This window comes from Sinocyclocheilus anshuiensis, unplaced genomic scaffold (genome assembly GCF_001515605.1).
Source record: "Sinocyclocheilus anshuiensis isolate Anshui unplaced genomic scaffold, SAMN03320099.WGS_v1.1 scaffold560, whole genome shotgun sequence".
NCBI lineage: Eukaryota > Metazoa > Chordata > Actinopteri > Cypriniformes > Cyprinidae > Sinocyclocheilus > Sinocyclocheilus anshuiensis.
The window spans coordinates 681,477-699,877 of record NW_015554116.1 but is presented as its reverse complement, the minus strand read 5'-3'; the positions used below and the strand labels follow the sequence as shown (position 1 = coordinate 699,877).

Below are 18,401 nucleotides of genomic sequence, written 5' to 3'. Positions count from 1 at the left end.
TGCTGTCCGCTAAGGCATAGGACACACACAGGCTTTCCTCCTCACCAACGACATTAAACACTGTGTCTACACCGGACGTGAGCGGCAAAATACAGTAGAACCATTATAATCAGTGACGCTGTCTACACTGGATGCAACGCGACACTAAACTGATGCCTTGTTCTATTTATGACGTACTGACACAAAGTTCAAATGATTTGCAACAGTCTCTTTGCTGCGATCGAAAAATCACGTTTTTTCATATCGCGATATTATCGCAAATGCAATTAATCGTTCAGCCCTATAGTGCTTTCTCCCACCTTCAATAACATGACTGAGGTGCCCTTGAGCAAGGCGCCGAACCCCCAACTGCTCCTCGGGCGCCGCAGCAAAAAATGGCTGCCCACTGCTCCGGGTGTGTGTTCACGGTGTGTGTGTGTGTGTGTGTTCACTGCTGTGTGTGTGCACTTTGGATGGGATAAATGCAGAGCACTAATTCCGAGTATGGATTACCATACTTGGCCACATGTCACGTCACTTTGTAGTTCTTGTTAGCTAGTTGAGCACTAGTTTGCGAATTTTTCACGTCGTCGAAGCTCCGGGACTCGCTCTCTCCTCTGAGAAGATTAGCGTGAGTGTGTTAGTATAAGCCAGAGGTGGGTGATTACTCTTAAGAGGATTGCGTCCATGTAAACTTGTGCGAAAAGTGGCATGTTTCCAGGGCAGACGGAGAATTGTTCTAAACGGGCTCTTTTAAAACAAACACAGAGCAGCAATTCTGCTGATTTTGTGCGTGTTTACAAATTATTAGCGGACAATGAAACAGTCTGTGTCGACTTATTTACAGTTTGAGAAAACATAAACACGATGATTGAATGGAAACAGTCCCCTGTTTGCTTGAGTTTAAACAGAGAATGATGTCGAAAAGTCCTGTTTTATCCTCCCTCAACCCCCCTGGAGCTCCGTTACGTGCGCGTCCCTCAACACTGGATTATAAGGCATATTTTCCTCCTAACTTAAAGATTATCGCAGATGTGCGCTGCGAAGCTTGAGCTATTATTTCCACGCCCTTGTGTGTGACACCAACATCGCCCTGTTTACTCAGATTAGAGGATACAGACAGATGAGCGTGTTCATCTCTCTCATCCTGCATGTAGCTGATATTATCTTTTCATCTCTCTCTCGTCGTGAACCGAAGATCACCCCTGAGTTGTGCCGATATAGGCTGTACATAATCACTCCGCTAATGTCTTTTTTTTTTTTTTTTCATATTTTCTCTCCCGTACAAATTCGTTCCATCTGGTATCTGTATCTGTCGTCCATGATCTTCAGATTATTTTCAGTTTTGATCCGAAGCAGTACAGGCCAGTCCCAGAACTCTGAGAACCCTGGTTTCATTCTTTTTAATTCACAAAACTGGTCTCAGATCAGCAGCTTTTGATATGCTGGATCTAAAAACAATGTATCCAAATTTTACTTGAAGACCTGAGACTTTATTTCACTGATTCTTAAAGGGATAGTTCACCAAAAAAATTACTAAAGGAGAAATTTCACAATACTTTCATTTAGAGATGCACCGATGTATCGGCCGCCGATATTTATCGGACGATTTTTCCTCAATTTACAACCATCGACATATCGGCTATATAAGGAAAAAGGCCGATATAACAAACCGATGGTTTATTAATTAACTGCGTGAAGGCACTGAGCTGTATAATGCCTGTTGCATAATCCTAGCGCTGCTGTCTGCACTTTAATGCTAATCAAATAACAAAGGACAAAAGATTGCACACTATTCTTGACTAAATAACTTTTGTAACTTTCCTAAGTGTATTTGAATGATGACCAAAACTTTACTGATGTTTTATTAAGTTTATTGCGTCCTTTTTCACTCCAAAAAAATCACCATAAGAGCTAAACAAAACGCAGCACGAGAAGTGTACATTAAACTCTCTCTCTCAGTTGCGTTATCATCAGCATACAGCGAATTACACAAAACACTTATTACAACTAACAGTAAACAAATATGTACAGATCTCATGCCTTTTCGGGGGGTGCTTAATAAACTGACAGAAGAATCACTACAACTTCTGAAAGTGACCAGCAGTGTTTTAGCAGTGCATAAAAATTTGTCACAAATCAGAAAATGTAATTTTAACATCAATGTGAATGACACTAAATTTATATCATTGTGACTTTGATTTCCATACACTTTAAGTACTTCTTCATATACCACAGCAAAAAATATAGTCTGAGAAAGTTCAAACATGATTAAAGGCAAGTGAACAGTCAGTAAAAAAAAGAAAGATGCGTCAAACTAAAACTTTGACCTTTTGCAACGTTTTGATTTAAGTAGCCTATTATTAAAATTATTCAGATAACGCACGTCCTTGCGATATGCATATCGCGATATTTACATTTGCGATATTCCGATATTTTCGATATATCGTGCAGCCCTAATTTATACAGTAAAGTGTTATTTGACATTTGTTTACTTTATTTCTGTACCTGAAAACTGTTAAACCTACCTAAAAAGCACTGTTTATTTAATATGTATCTTTGTTCTGTTGTATTTATGTAGGCCTGCTGAATGTTAAATGGATCCAATCCATGTTCATTAGAAATTATTTGATGCAGCAATAAAACTGCTAGTATAATTTAATGCAGGTGTTTTTGAACTTTGCTGATTTAAAACATGATCAAAATACTATCTATTTTGATGCCAAAATTTCAAATAAGAGAGGAAGTGACAAATATCGGTATCGGAATCGGAATCGGCTAATAAGTGATTGTTAAAATCGGTATCTGTATCGGCTCCAAAAAATCCGGTGCATCCCTACTTTCATTGTTCTTTTCCATTTGATGAAATTAAATATATGATAACAGTTTTTTATATATTTATTTATTGTGTGTGTGTGTGAATGTATGTGTGTATGTATATACTGGTTTAGTTATCTAGCAGCGTGTCGGCGTATTCCTTATAAAGCGAGTGCTTATTCCTAATTCAAGCGACGAACGATTTTTTGTATGTTTATTAATAAGGACATCAAACCTGTCGTTTTTATGTAACTTATGTATATATTATGTATATATATATATATATATATATATATATATATACTATATATATTTATATCAGTGTTATCATATTTTAGCTTGTGTGTGTGTGTATTAGCACATAAATATCATATAACATTTATATTAAATTAAATTATTTACAAACTAAATTAATATTAATATATAATATATGAATTTATAAGATATATTTATTTAAAATATATATTTGCTTGCATGGAAGAAGGACAGTCATATGGGTTTGAAATGACATGAGGGTGAGTAAATGATGACAGAATTTTTATTTAGAGTGAGCTATCCCTTTAAAGACCACTGACTCCTTTCACTGCCTGTTAAATACTGTCAGACATATCACACATTTCCACCTTATCCCTGTCACCACCTCTATTTCTCCCTTATTTCTGTCTCCCTCTCATCCCCGATGCAGGAAAACATGACCAACGTTTTTTTTTTTCCCATGGTTTGTTTTGGCTGGTAAACCTTGACCCTTGTGCTCCATGCTGCATGCACTTTCACAAAGCGGGCTTCTGCCTTTCTGGGACGGGGCAGCCGATGCACAATCCACAGACTATTAGATAAGGCCAGAGGATATCCTCTCCTTTACAAGCCCAGGAGAAAGAGAGAGGGGAGATGAGAAATCATAACAGAGAGCGCAAGAAAATGGAAAAGAATGTGAGAGACATTTGATAAGAAGCTAGTAAAAACGGTTAGAACAGTTGTTTACTGCCTCTTGTGAGGCTTGTTTATGGGTATTTGTCAAATGTCAAGCTGTGGATACTTCATCTAAGACCATTTGAAAAGAGATTTTTCTTGTTATTGTGCGTTATACATGTTGTTGGTGATAAAATTAGTAATTGACGGACCATATGAAATGTCTGTACTTTGATTTAAAGACAATAACAATCAAATTTGACTCTTTTTACTTACATCTGGTATGTAACGGACACTTCACTATTAGGGCTGCACGATATATCGTTTCAGCATCGATATCGCGATGTGCGCATTCGCGATAGTCACATCGCAGGATATGCGATGTTTAGTATACTGACCGTTATATTTATACTGATCGTTTTCTTTGCTCACACACAGACACTGTGTCACCGGATGCGACATCTGTTGTGTCGTGCCGCCCCGCGCCACAGCTAAAGTCTGTCTACACTGGACGCGACAAAGCGACCTTTGCAAATCATTTGAACTGTATGTCAGTACGTCATAAATAGAACGTGGCATCAGTTTACTGTCGAGGATTTGTCATGTGTCGCGCCGCATCCAGTGTAGACAGCATCACTGATTATAATGGGTTCTACAGTATTTTTGTCGCATCGCGCTGCGCAGCTCACATCCAGTGTAGACACAGTGAGAGCCGCGCAGATGCACGTGAACTCTGAATTCCGTTCACTTCTGCGTCTATTAATGACACATACGCGCGAAATTACGTCAAAATGCATGCCTCTGCAAGTATCCTTGTAAACACAGTTGCTTATGGCTTAGGTGAAGGTAAACAATTGTGAAAGAAAATGGATGTGTGAGAAAATTTTGTAGCTTTAGATTTAATTTATACAGTGAAGACTTTGCCGTGATATTTTACATTTGATTATTCAGTTTCTGTACCTGAATACTGTTAGACTTACCTGAAAAAAGTAAAGCACCGTTCATTTGTATCTTTGTTTTATTTATCTATGCTTGTAATTTGTTTATTTTCTATGCTGATTTACTCACCTACAAAATCACCCCAATCATTGATTTTTTTTCCAAATAGTGCTATTCAAGTGATTTTTTTTTTCATATCGCAATATATATCGCAGAAAAACAAAATATCGCAATGTGAGTTCCAATATAATGCAGCCCTATTCACTATCCAATCATCAACGTGCTCAGCCTCTTAAACAACTTCTAGTCTCTGATGGTATCGCCAAGGTCGTGTGTTGTATTAGATAATATAAACAGATAGCAATTCAACCATTGTTTTAGCAAATCATTGTTCTATCCAATCACTTCCTGACCAAAAAAATCAAGGCCCACCCCTTTTTTCTCGTTGAATGTCATGTTTTACTCATTCCTGCTTTCTTAATTCACACTCCTGATCAGTGCTTGTTATTCTGAGGGGAAAAAACACTCTTCGTAATTCTTAATCAGAATTAAGTAACTTGCTCTGCCTCTTAAACGACTTTCCATCTCTGATGACGTCATCAAGGTCAATGGCAGTTTACACAAATAGCAATTTAACCGTTGTTTTTGCTAACTCTCATTCATGTCACATGACTCCATTCTGGTACTTAACACACAGTTTTCACAATCCAATCATTTACTGATCGATTAAAATCAAGCACCGTCCCTTTTTTCTCATTGAATATCATGTTTTACTCATTCCGGATTTCTTAATACACATTCCTGATCAGTGCATGTTATTCTGAGGAAAAAACAAAACACTCTTCGTAATTCTTAATCAGATTTAAGTAACTTGCTCCGCCCCTTAAACGACTTTCCATCTCTGCTGACATCACCAAGGCCACCAATGGCAGTTTACACAAATAGCAATTTAACTATTGTTATGGCTTACTCTCATTTACGTCACATGGCTCTATTCTGGTACATAACATAGTTTTCAAAATCAGTTTTCACTTACTAATCAACTAAAAACAAGACCTCTTTGTATATTTTTGTTTACTCGTTTAAAGAAGCAAAAAGTTCGTTAAAAAGTGGGATAATGGCCAAAGCACCTAAAATATACACAATATCCTTGATACATTCACCTAAAGTCTTGATGTTCAATAAAACAGTTGGTGTTTGTCAACTACCCAGATATAGTGTCCCGAGGCCCAGTGCAGTTCCACACGGCACTCTTGTTGCTGTGCTGGAGGCTTGTTGAGGTCTCGGTGCTGCTGTGAAAGGCGAACCCTGGCCCCTCCCTACATGTGTATGCGGTGCTACAGTGGACACAGCTGGGAGTGATTATCCGTGTTGAGATATAGAAGCCCTGCCCCTTCCCTCGCCCCTGTCTCCCTATATGAGGCACTCATGGAAATGCCCTCGCTGAACTCCGGGTGCATATGCTCCCTATACTGGAATTCTAGTGACGAAGGTTCCTTCGCTCGCCCGCTCTCTCCCTCCTCAGCTCCATTGCGTCATCCCTCTATTTTCCAAGTAATGGTGCACCTCACTTGTGCTCGGTATTATTGTTGTTTCACAGTATGTACAGCTGTGTGGAAATTTTGACTTTTTGCCTTTCTCGCTCTCGACCCTGTTGTCCACTGTTCTTGTCGCTTTGTCATTTTGTAATCTACCTTGACTTCCTGCCACATGCCCTCTAACATACGTCTCCCCTCCTTCTGATACCTCCCCGAACAAACTCTATCTCACTTCTTCTCAATCTCAGGGGCATCTGTGCAGGAATGCTCTCCGGGTCTGCAGTCTTTTAGCTCATGTCAGCACTTTCTCTTGCAATGAGCCATAGATATTACCCCTCCCTCTGTCCCTCTCTCTCCTTCTCTTCTCTCTCTCTGTTTTTATTATTTATTATTCTGCTTGTCCATGCTATACGTCTCCTCATCCAGCCAGTCAAGACTAAACTCATTTCTATTGTTGGTTTTATAGCTCGCCAGCCACCGAGCAGCGCAGGAAGTCGTTTAATAGCTACATCACTTCTTCTTGAGATTCGTCTTGTCACCCCCCTCTATACATATATATTTTTTCTCTGGAGAAGGAACCTAGGCGAGCAATGCAGTGTCTTGTAAATAAAACTTTTAAGATTCTTATGTTTTGCATTTATTTACATAATGTGAGCTGGTGTTGAGTTTGATCATTTGCCGAGTTCTTGTTCTTGTCATTGAGGATGTAATAAGTTTAAATAAAAACTAGCTTTTTTTGTCACAGCAGAAATTATCAAGAACATTTGAAATTATTCAAAAATGAATATATAATTAATATATACATGCTATTTTTTGTTTTCTAAAAATGTACTTATATATATTTTATATAGTTTCAGTTTCACTCTAAATAAATTAGTTTAGGCTTGCCATTTATTAAAAAAAATGTTGTTTATAATTTGTAATGCAATAATTTGTTTGTTTTATGCTAATTTTTGTTGAGTGAGGACAAATAGAATACCAGCACGGATCAACTCCAGGCATGACGAAGCAGATATCGTCCTCTTTTGGAAGGCCAAACAAAGTAGTTTCGCTTTCCCAACGAAACACACAGCGCCTTCACGACATGGCGGCGGCAACAACAATACTACAGCAAGAATAAAAGTTACGCCTTCTTTCTTTGCGTGAACATTTGGGCGGCGTTATGCAAATCTTCCCACATCATGATGTACATATGTGGGGGTGTGTTAGAACGAGCCGTTTTAGGTAGGCATGGCTGACTCTTAACTTTTATAAAGAATATCTCTTTGGATTTGAGACTTTAGTCTTTGCAACTTTACAGATCTTCTTTATGCACCAAGAGCTTGTAACGCTCCAAAGAGAAAGGAAAAATTGAAATCGCATCATATGACCCCTTTAACTTCTAAACTAGTGCATTATGTATGTACCATAATCATAAGATTATGTCTAACTTGTGATGATTAATCTTGCCATATCAGCAGTTTTTCACACAATATGTAAGATATGGTCATTATGGGAAATGCAGTCCACACTGACTGCATGTTTTGATTCTGTGGTGTTGGATGGTAGTAAGTTTAGGGACGTCTTGTTGTCTGTAGTTGGATCTGAGGCTGATATGGGCTCCTCCAGCACAGCAGCAGCCCGCAGGATGTGTGGCAGGTCCTGGGTCAGCCGTAGTCAGCACAATGAACACAGTAATTGTGGTCTGTCTGTCTGCTGGAAGAGGCAACTGATTTCTGCCTGCTGCACAAAGAATGTGAAATTTAGACTGAAATTTCACCATACATCATATGTAAAAACATATATAATCATGCTTTCCTATGTAGCTCCTTGTTTATGTGTGTGCGCCGCACTGCAAAGAGCTTCTGCCCCACAGTACTGCAGACACTCATGGGACCAAATCCAGATGTTCTCTACCCTCAGTGTCACTCTAAATACTCCATATTCCCTTCCCCACTGGGACTGTGTGTGTGTGTGTGTGTGAGTGTGTTGTTGGCATAAACGCTGCCATTCCTCTGTATTTTGTCATGTTCATTCCAATAACAGTTTTTCTACTCTTTTTTTTTTCTATTTTTTCTTTTAGGGCACCTTGGCTTCCAGGACAGTTTCGTCACATCAGGTGTCTTCACCGTCTCTGAGCTTGTGCGAGTCTCACAGAGTAAGATCTCTACAACTCCCTGCCCACTGCAAAAAACTTTTTGGGCTTATTTTACAGTTATCAGAAAGTCCTTAAAACGGGATAAATTTAGTCAAGAAGCAACAATGCATGAGATATTAATACCTTTTTCCATTCAGTATGTCTTTAATATGAGTGTAGTTTTAAAAATATGGGTCATTGACATGCCACCAAAAATATATTAAAAATGCAGTTAATAAGTGATGAACATATTTCATGAACATATTTTTAAATTCTGAATAAAATAAACGTAATGTGGTGCAACTCCCCCTAAAAAATATATATTTATTAAGTAATAATATTTAATTATTTAACTTAACATTAACTTAATGTTACATAACTTTTTTATTAACAAAAATTAATAAGTGTCACTGGCCGATATATATATTAATGATACATTATTTGAAAACAAGACTTAATATGCAGTGTTGATTCTCATATAAATGTATCGTCATTTAAAGATTTCTTACGATCCACGTTTAAGATTGTGACCCTTACACAACCTTAAACGTGGCATGATTTAGTGCCATAAGTTTTCTTAGACTTGTTACACCCTAGTATATAAAGGCCAGCAGCACAAAAAAACCGCAACATCTGAAGCATCCTAGTTCAAGCACCTTAAATTCAGCCCAAAGGTAGGATGAAGCTAGTGATTAACCAGTGTGCTGGAGGAAAGCTTCTCTGGTTTCTCAGCGCTGTTTTCAGAACAATGGGCTGAATCCACTATCCCTCCACTCATTAGAAATCGAAACGCCAGCAAAATGCAGCAGTCAGCTGAAAGTGCTTCATTGCAGTGCGGTTCAACAGTACTTGTACTCTCTTAAAGTTTTTTGTGCAGTCTTTTTTAGACAGTGTTTCTTTTATAAGCTGTTTTCCCTAAATAAGTTGTACTTTTATTGCAGATGCAGTTTTACAGAAGTTAAATGTTTGGTGTTCAAATTTATTAATAAAGAGAAGATAGCGAGAATTTTCACAACTTGAGGAAACAATCGAGTCATTCCCAGATTGATAGAGCAATAAGGCAGAATGCAGAAGAAGAAAAGTAGACTTTCCAGAGGAGGCTGGGAGGATGGGATGGGAGTAAAAAACGTGACCTTTAAAAATTGCAGACGTTCACGGTGGAGAGTGACAGAGCGCAGCGCGATCCATACGTGCCTGTCGATACCCGCTAACAATAGCCGATCCAAAGCGCCTGTCAGCACTCGCTGGAGCCTTCTGATCAAAGGTGCATTGATCACACACCTTGTGAACGAAGGAGAGGAGAAGAGGGTGTCGTGGGGCCTGGGCAAAGAGCCCACCGTGGTCTCACCTCGCAGTCTGCCTTCAAAAACCCTCAAAGTGCCTGCCAATGCAAAGACAGCGTCTGGAGAGAACAAACATTTGGGTGCCACCACATTCTGGCGACGTGACAGCAGACGGGCGGAAGGAAACATACAGGTCAACGTGAGTCCAGCATGCGTGTGTGAGGCGATGCAAAAGGATGCGGAAAATGATGAAAGGTATCAGGAGAGAGAGGAAGACAGAGATATTAAAACTCAGCCAGTACTGTGCTGCATCAGAACTCCTGGCGTATGATGGTAACAAGATTAAGGAATATGCATAATTGATCCAGCTCTGCGGAGAGATCGGCTTTTATCCTAACATCTGTGACACACTGAGAAGAAAAGCAAATGCTGGGTGGCATATGCTGGATGTTCAATTCAAATCAAAGTGTTCTGCTCTCTTTTTTCTATCGTTCTCTTTATTCTTCTCTCCTCTCCACAGTCCAGTGGCTCTTAGTCGGCAGGGGGTTGCCAATGTTGGTCTGTAGAGCATATTACTCTTGAGCCCCAACGGAAGTTGAACAGGAAGAGGATTTTAGTGACGTTTACCCTTTCCGCAAAAGTTCTCAACAAGTTGAATGCTGGCTTGCTTGAAAGTTTTAAAAATGTCTAGATAGATAGATTTTCCAGAATGCATCTCCTTTGTTGAATATCTTTCAATTCTATAAATCCCCAATTCAAGTTTCTGAGACTTGGCCAATTCATTAAAATTCACACTCATGAATTGAAATTGAGCCAGTTCTTCAATTTTGAATTTTGCGATAATCCGCAACAATAGTCCACTGGTCACCTGGCGGGGCATCTTTAAAACTCCTTCACCTCGTCTTCCACTCTCTACGGAACGGAGATTTGACAAAATCTCACCCTCCTGCGTCAACCACTTTCCTTCCTTAATGGGCAATACAATCTAAGAAGTTCAGCAGTCAGCAAAGCCCACAGTTAGCATAAGTCCTCTAACAGGATTGCTCCCTATAGAGTGACTGTGAATTAAAGTGCTGTATGCATGCACACTCATGACTTTGGTAGCTTCTTGTGGAAGGCACCGAGATGTTGATTGGAAGATGGGTAAAAGAGGGTAATCTGGTGTACTGAAGTGGCGTGTGAATTGCCCAGAGGAGTTCCGATGGAGCTTCTGTGTTGGAGCGTCTGGCAGATTTATTTAAGGGGTTGAGTGCAGGCTCGTGCCCGTTCGGAAGATGAAAGGTCGTGATATTGAATGGACAACGGGCTGCCTTAGCTCTTCCCTGACTATACACTATGACCTTGGCTTTGTGCACCCATTACACAATTCAGTGGCAGCCCAATCGAATCTGCTTCTGTCGATCAATATCCTATTAAAGCACCACACAAAAAAGGAGAGGAAGAGAACGAGAGAGAGGAGGAGGGGCTGTCGGTAGTGGGGGAGAGCGAAATGAAAGTCTCCATAAAGTTAGCTGCTACAGCTAAATTTTTGTAAATGGAACTCAGCATAATTGGCCAGTCGATACCAAGCTGGGGTAATTTCGGAGATTGGGTCCGCCTTTCCATATCCTCCTCCCTCCCCTGCTCCTCCTTCATCAGCTATTCCCTTCTACTTTCTCGAGTCTTGCAGGGTTCGTAAACGTTCCCGAGAAGAGCCACGAGTTTGTTTTTCTCTACAGCTGGCCCCCGTATGAAGTCGGACACTGTCACGCCACAGCTTGGCACGCCATCAAGCTCAGGTGAGCAAGAGGACTTGTACGTGAGCCAGTTTTTCTGTTGCTGCCGCCCACTCAGAGCCTCTCCAGAGGAGATTGCGAGGGCTACAGAAGAGACAGGAGAGGATACAGGATTAGGATGAGGTTATTGTTATTAGTCCACCTGCAAGAGCCTCGCAGAAATGTTGGCAAGCAGCAAGGCAGCATGATCCAGGGGCAGAGACACCTGGAAATCCCTGGGTGAAGGCCGGGCACTGGCACACACCATTTAGCCATATGACCGAACAGGGGGAGCGGATGAATTATGGAGTAGGAGAGCAGGCCGCTGTGGCAGAGACACTGCCGAGCAGCACTGGTGGGGTTACGCCCACCAGTCTTGTCAACACTGTGCCAACACTGGGCCAAAGCCTGCCAGTGGGCAGTGCCATCTGCAGTGAAATGCGCACATGAGGCTTGAATCTTATCAACAGTAGCTTGCCATAAAATGGCCTACATTTTCACTATAATAAAAATACATATGCTGTAAAAGTAGGAATGCCACCAATATGTTGATTTTGTTAAAATTTCCTCACGCTTGTGTCAATCCAAACATTTGTTTCTTCTGTAGAACACCAAAAAAGATATGCTGAAGAAATGTCTAGTTTTTCATCCAGCTACAGGTTTGGAATGACTTGAAAGAAAGGTGAGGAAATTATGTGATTTTTGGGTGAACTAATTCTTCAAGTCAAACCAGCAAGGTGGTAAACCAGCAACCTGCTGATTATCAGCTGTTCTTCACAGTGTTTTTACCAGGAGTAGTAATATGCTGAGTCCAGGACTACTTCTTGACCTTCCTCAACTGGACACCGACATGCGGACTTCACCAGCGAAGTTCCTTCTGCCTTCTCTTCTCATTTGGCTTGATGGGAAACTACACAGTGAAGGTGTAAGGTCTAGCCCCATGCGAACCCTCTTCTCCAGACTGAGAACTCTGGACCTATGCTGTAGGTCTATATCCTCACAGGAGCTGATCCAGCAGAAAACCCCAACGAAGACCTGTCAAAGCTCACCAACTTCAGACCAGCTCTAGATGAGATCCCATCACGCCACGGTCCTCTCGCTCAATAAAGCGATGAGGAGTAAGGCGGGGGGAAGACGGGGTGAACAGACGTCCAGGGTTTTGAAGTTGATTTCTGCTGCCTTTGTTGTCAAATGCTTCAATTTGAAAATCCGGCCTGAACAAAAGCCGATTTTTTTTCTCCTCTCTCTTTCTCTTCCTCCTCCCCCTGCTCTTTTCAAATGAATAGCCTCCCCAGCTTTTGTAGATGCTTTAGCGGCCAGTGTTTGGGTGAAGGGGAGGAGTATGTCTGTGTGTGTGTATGTTAAGAGGGATTGTCAACCCTTGAGACAAGAGACTACACCAAAAAACCTCCAACACATCCAGTAGACTCGGTCACTTTGCTGTCTGACAACAAACTTCCCGTAACTTGGCGGCCTCTAGTCTGAAACCTGTTTGCCTGGTTCTCTTTTACAATACTTTTACCTTGCTTTCTACAAAACTTACTATATGTTTAGAAGATGACAGAGTATTTTTAGTTCTTTTCGCAGTCATCAAGAAAAGAAAGTGACAAAACACACCAGTGCGGACTTTGACCCCAGAGGGTTAAATTGCAGCGATGGACGATATATTGGTACCACATCAGTTAACGGTCAATATTGGAGATATACATTTTTTTAAATTTTATGTCGTTTTTGACTATTTTTAGGCAGATTTCTTTTGCAGTCAACTAATTAAGTTAACCACTTTTGTCAGGTTTAGCTAACTTGAATTGCGGCCCATTTTTTGTCCCAGATGCACAGCTAAGTAAACCCACTGGCTGCACTGCCATTCCTCTGCACTAAGTAAATAGAATAGATTGAAACATTTTGCTAATGTACTTTGCGCCCAGCAACTTGAAAGGTAAAGCAGTAAAGATCAGAGAGAGAGAGAACAGAAGGGGAAGGAGAGAAGAGAGAGAGAGATCAATGCCGGCCTGATAGCCACAGGCTTCATTTGGAATCCTCCAAGCAAAAGCACTTGATAAAGCCTTTAAGAGGTAGAGACTGCGGATTACCTTTATGATTGATTTCCATTCCAGTCAGACAGACTGCAGTGTGGTCATTTTTCTACCCAAACTGCAGCAGCAGGGCCGGCCACTCTCAGCGCGAGGGCGCGTTTGTGTGTATGTGTGTGCGCATCGAGGGACGGCTGAGTTACTGCAGCCCGGTGCCCAGGTTAGCTCTCACACAAATTACTTCACATCCTACTATTAGCCATGCAAATGCAGCCGGCTTTACTGCTTGTCATAAATAACCCGCGCTGTCACTTCTATTAGAGCGAAGGACCGCCCACCCCCCTCCAAAATAAAGTTAACATTAAGAGATGACTCAGAAATTATAGCACTTCCTTTCTCACTTCCTACGTGTCCAACTTTTAGCTGTTGGCTAGTGCACTGGCTCTCTCTCCCTCCCTTGGTCCAACTTGCCCCTTTAGCCGTGTCCTCTTCCAATGTTAATTAGGCAGCCCATTACCGTGTCTATCACAATCTTCCGCCGCTCTCTTACACATTCGTGCTGTCCTCATCAAAAAATAGTGGTCTCAGTCACCATGAATATAAAGAGGCATCACGGCTTTATGTACTGTATGACAAAGGCGTTTGATAGAGCATTGCTCACCGATGACCTACAGAAAGGGGCACGGGGGGATTTGCAGCCTGAGGCGATTCGCTCAGGGAGGAAAGTTTTGTTACCAGCACAAGTGTTTCAGTAAGTTAAGCAAATGTCAGTTAACTTATTTTTTTCTTTTGTTGAAAAAATAAAAAGTTTGAATTGAATTGAATTTAATTGAACACACCCAATAGGAAGTAGAATTTGAATGACAGGAAGAAGAATTGTACATAATATTAGCTTTTTTTATCTATCTATCTATCTATCTATCTATCTATCGTTCTGTGTATCGTTCTATCTATCGTTCTATCTTTTTATCTATCTATCTATCGTTTTGTCTTTTTATTTATAGTTCTGTTTTTTTTTCAGCTGGACTAACATGAAAATGTGTATAGCGTGAGCTAAATCAGCAGTTTATGATACAGTTGTCAGATTTTATTGCTGTTTTCAAATTAAAAAGTCAGCTTGTTACAGCCAAAATGGCAGTCAAGTGAACCAACTCAAACTTTACTTGTACTTCAGCCATGAAAATGAAGATGAACTGCTTCAAAATGTGATGCTTAAGACTGTTTTTGTTCTCAGGTATTGATATTTGTTCTCTTTTCTGTGTGTGGCAGCCCCCATCGCGGCAGGGACGGGGCCCAACTTTTCGTTGGCAGACTTGGACAGCTCTTCCTACTACAGTATGAGCCCTGGGGCCATGAGGCGCCCCCTACCCAGCACTTCTTCTAGCAGGTATGCACTGGAAAGACACACACGCACACACTCTCTCTCTCCTTCACTCTGAGTCTTAATTAATCAGCCGAGGCAGAGATTGATGTGTTGGCTGAGCGTTCGAAGAGGCTGCAGGAGTCTGAGCTACACAAGCTTCCAGCATATGTGTGTCCACCTGGAACCTTCTCCCTCTGCCACCCGCTCAGCCTACAGGCCAGTCGCACACACATACTGCTCCCCCATGTAAAACCGCACTGCGTGGCACCCTGTGTGTGTGGACAGATGTGTGTATGTTTGGATGTGTGTGTGTGCACAGCTGAAACGCAACATATAAATGGTCACTGTGAATTCACTGATGGGCCAAATTTCGCTGTCACTTTTACATAACGCAGCATACCTAAAATCCACAAGCATACAAACGTACATAAACATTTGCGCTAATATTTAACATGTGCATTTGAAAATACAACAATCATCATGTGTATGTTCATTTTAGCCATTTCCGTTAAACAAATTTGTTGAATATGGCAGAATGTGCTCGTTAGAGTATTTTTGGACATCATAGGTGCTTTTGATGCACAAAATTGTAGTTTAGAGCGCTAGCTCGCTAGCTTTGGAGCGCATGTGTATGTGGTCAAATACATCTGTGTGTGTGTACTTGTGTGCGTCTGCCCACATGCTTCAGTGGCCTCTTCAGCCAGGCCTGCCAAAGCAAACATCTGGAATAAGGACCCTGTGTGTGGCTGCATGCTAGAAACTAATTAAGCGATTATGAGTGAAAAACACCAGTAGGCCTTACATTAACAAATAAATGTCAGAGCTCAGCTTACAGCAGATAACTCACACACACATGACCGCCAGCCTCCAATGACTCACTTTTTCAGTGTGTGTGTTAGATTGTAGTATGTCTGTGTGTGTGTGTTTGAATAAGCTTGCACACGTCTTTGCTGTCCACCTTTTTGACTTGAATAAATATGTTGTATAGTCCATATGAAAATCAAATTTTACTATTTAACTTGTTAAAATGTCTTTAATTACTCTAAAAATAAGTTTTTCATCATTTTGTACCGAAATATAATAACTTTCTTCTCCTCTGAGATAACTTTTCCACTGATAAAGATAAGTAAATAAGTAATTCATTACGTATTCATTTATATCAATCTTATTGTATATTTATATCAAGTCCAGTTAATTAGTTATTTATTGATTGATTTCATTGATTTATTTCATTTTAGAGCTATATTAATAAATATCTATCTATCTATCTATCTATCTATCTATCTATCATCTGTCTATCTATCTATCTATCATATACACATTTCATGAAATATTGCAATAAATACATATCACAAAATGTAAAATAAATTAATGAATTCATTTCTAAAATTTTAAACAATTATTTATAGATAGTATTTATTGATATTTATTTTCATATATTTTACGATTTAATTCATTAAAACATTTTAAAATATATATAGATTTTTTAAATAAAAGATGTGTTTTTAGTATGGCAGAATTTGTGTATTTTGTATTTTTATATATACATTTTATATTTATTGATATTAGTTTATTTTCATATATTTTATAATTTAATTTGTTAAAAGACATTTTAACACATTTATTGATCTTTTTAATAAAATACATGTTTTTTTTATGTTTTTAGATTAAAATACATGTTTACTATAAAGTTTTGTTGCAAACGACTGAAGACATTATAGTACTATATCTCAGCTCGCCCCTCAACATGCACGCGTTCGGAGATTCGGCAGCCCAACACTGAATATTATTTTGTGGGCGTTGTATTTTAATTAATAAAATCAAAATTATAAAAATTACAATACAAAAATGACATTTAAATTACCCTGCTTCTAAATAAATAAAGCAGTTATTTTTATTTAGTTAAAAATGGGCCAAAAGAGACCTCCGAACTAGTAGGCTACCAGAAAGATAGAATTCATCTTTGCTCAGAATTCGTTTTTAATCCCTGCATGATTTTAGTCATACATGAAAAATATCAACTACGTTACAGCTTGACTACAAGTTTAAAAACAACGCTGCAATTGTTATAATTAAGGAAATTAAACTTACCATCATGAAATGTCTACACAGGCGATAATGCCAAAAAGAAAGAGAAACATCGGAAAATAGGTTATAGAAAATATTTTATTCAAGACAACTTACGTAGACGATATTATCGGATATCGCGGTATTTTTAAAGGCGATTATCGATAAGATATTTTTGACATATCGCCCAGCCCTATTGCTGGGAGAAAAAAAACCATACATTTGCAGAATGAAATGTGTTCGATTTTACTCATCCACCCTCTTTCTATCTGTCTTTTGTCGCACAGTTCTGCAAAGCGTATCAAATGCATGGAGGATGAGGTGGACAGCCCGGGAGAGGAGTCCTACTACCCAGGTCAGGGACGCTCGCCTGGAAGTGGCAGCCAAGCCAGCAGCTGGCATGAAGTAGAGCCAGGTAACCGTCCACCCTGAAAGCCAGCCTCCCCCGGCGCTCTCACACACACACATATTCACACTCTCACACACTGTGGGGTTGTGCGGGTGGAGAGCGAGTTATCGGATGTGCTGTGTGTGTGTGTGTGTGTGTGTGTGTGTGCATCCTGTGCTGTGCGCTGGTTGTGGGATGGCAACAGCTGTGTGGGGATTATTTCTGTTTCTTCTTCTGTTTTTTTGGGGTGTTTCAGCATCTATGATCCGTCTCTCCGGGTATGACATTTCGGAGATGGCACCCTCTAACTCAAATGGCACCTCATTTGTTTTTCTTTCCGAAAGATTTCCGCCGTCAGTCCATCTCAGACGTTAACCGTAGATGGCTTGTAGATACAGACTCATTTAACTTCATATCCATGTGTCTACTAATGATGCTAACAATGTACGAAGGGTCCCGTATGCATGTGGGTTTGAGTGCTGAATCATCCTGGAGTGTATGTGTGTCCTGTGAACCTCGCCGCATTGCCACAGAGCACAGAGGACTGTAAGTCTGTCCCGCTCCCAAGCGTCTTCAATCAAGTCACGCATGCCCTCGATATTAGAAATAGACGCCGCATAGTGGACAGAGATAAAGAGGAAACACGCGTCGCATATTACTGCCAGATCAGGACAGAGCTCCAGCAGTGAATCATTCAGATTCTAGTTCCACTTAAAGGTTCTAGTTCATTAATGATTCGTTTAATGATTCTTTTAGTACTTTTGATAAGTTCCAACAGGTGTTTAGTACCAGTGTTAGAGAGTCAGAAAAGGTTTGTCAGACTGATTCAAGTCGAGGAATCAGGTTTTACACTTTCCACAGATTTTTAGAGGAAATATGTGAAATTCCAAACGTAAATGGATTTTAACATGATAAATGTAGTTAAAAATCTAATATTTAAATATTGGGAAATTTGTATGCTATATTATAGAATATTTTTGTATTTATATCAATAATATACGTTTAAATATAATTTTATTAATAAATAATTAAATATTATTTTATATAATATTACACTTTATGATTTATTATGTTATTATTTCACATGAATATTATATTTCATATTTGAATGTAATGTTGTATTGATTGTTTTTTTATATTTCATAAAAATTCACAGGGATTTCTGTGGAGTTAGTGCAGACCTGCTCATGACTGTTTCTGTAATATAGTTTATAA

The 18,401-nt window shown here is 39.8% G+C and overlaps 1 protein-coding gene across 4 annotated transcripts in view; it reads left to right on the top strand.

The window, feature by feature from the left end:
* nfia (nuclear factor I/A) overlaps positions 1 to 18,401 on the top strand; it is a 205,484-nt gene that overhangs the window by 133,548 nt on the left and 53,535 nt on the right. For all 4 annotated transcript variants that reach the window (XM_016462198.1, XM_016462196.1, XM_016462195.1 and 1 more), the window contains exons 4-6: positions 8,245 to 8,319; positions 14,638 to 14,755; positions 17,086 to 17,213. In XM_016462198.1, the coding sequence (XP_016317684.1) occupies positions 8,245 to 8,319; positions 14,638 to 14,755; positions 17,086 to 17,213 (321 nt within the window). The remainder of the gene's footprint in view (positions 1 to 8,244; positions 8,320 to 14,637; positions 14,756 to 17,085; positions 17,214 to 18,401) is intronic.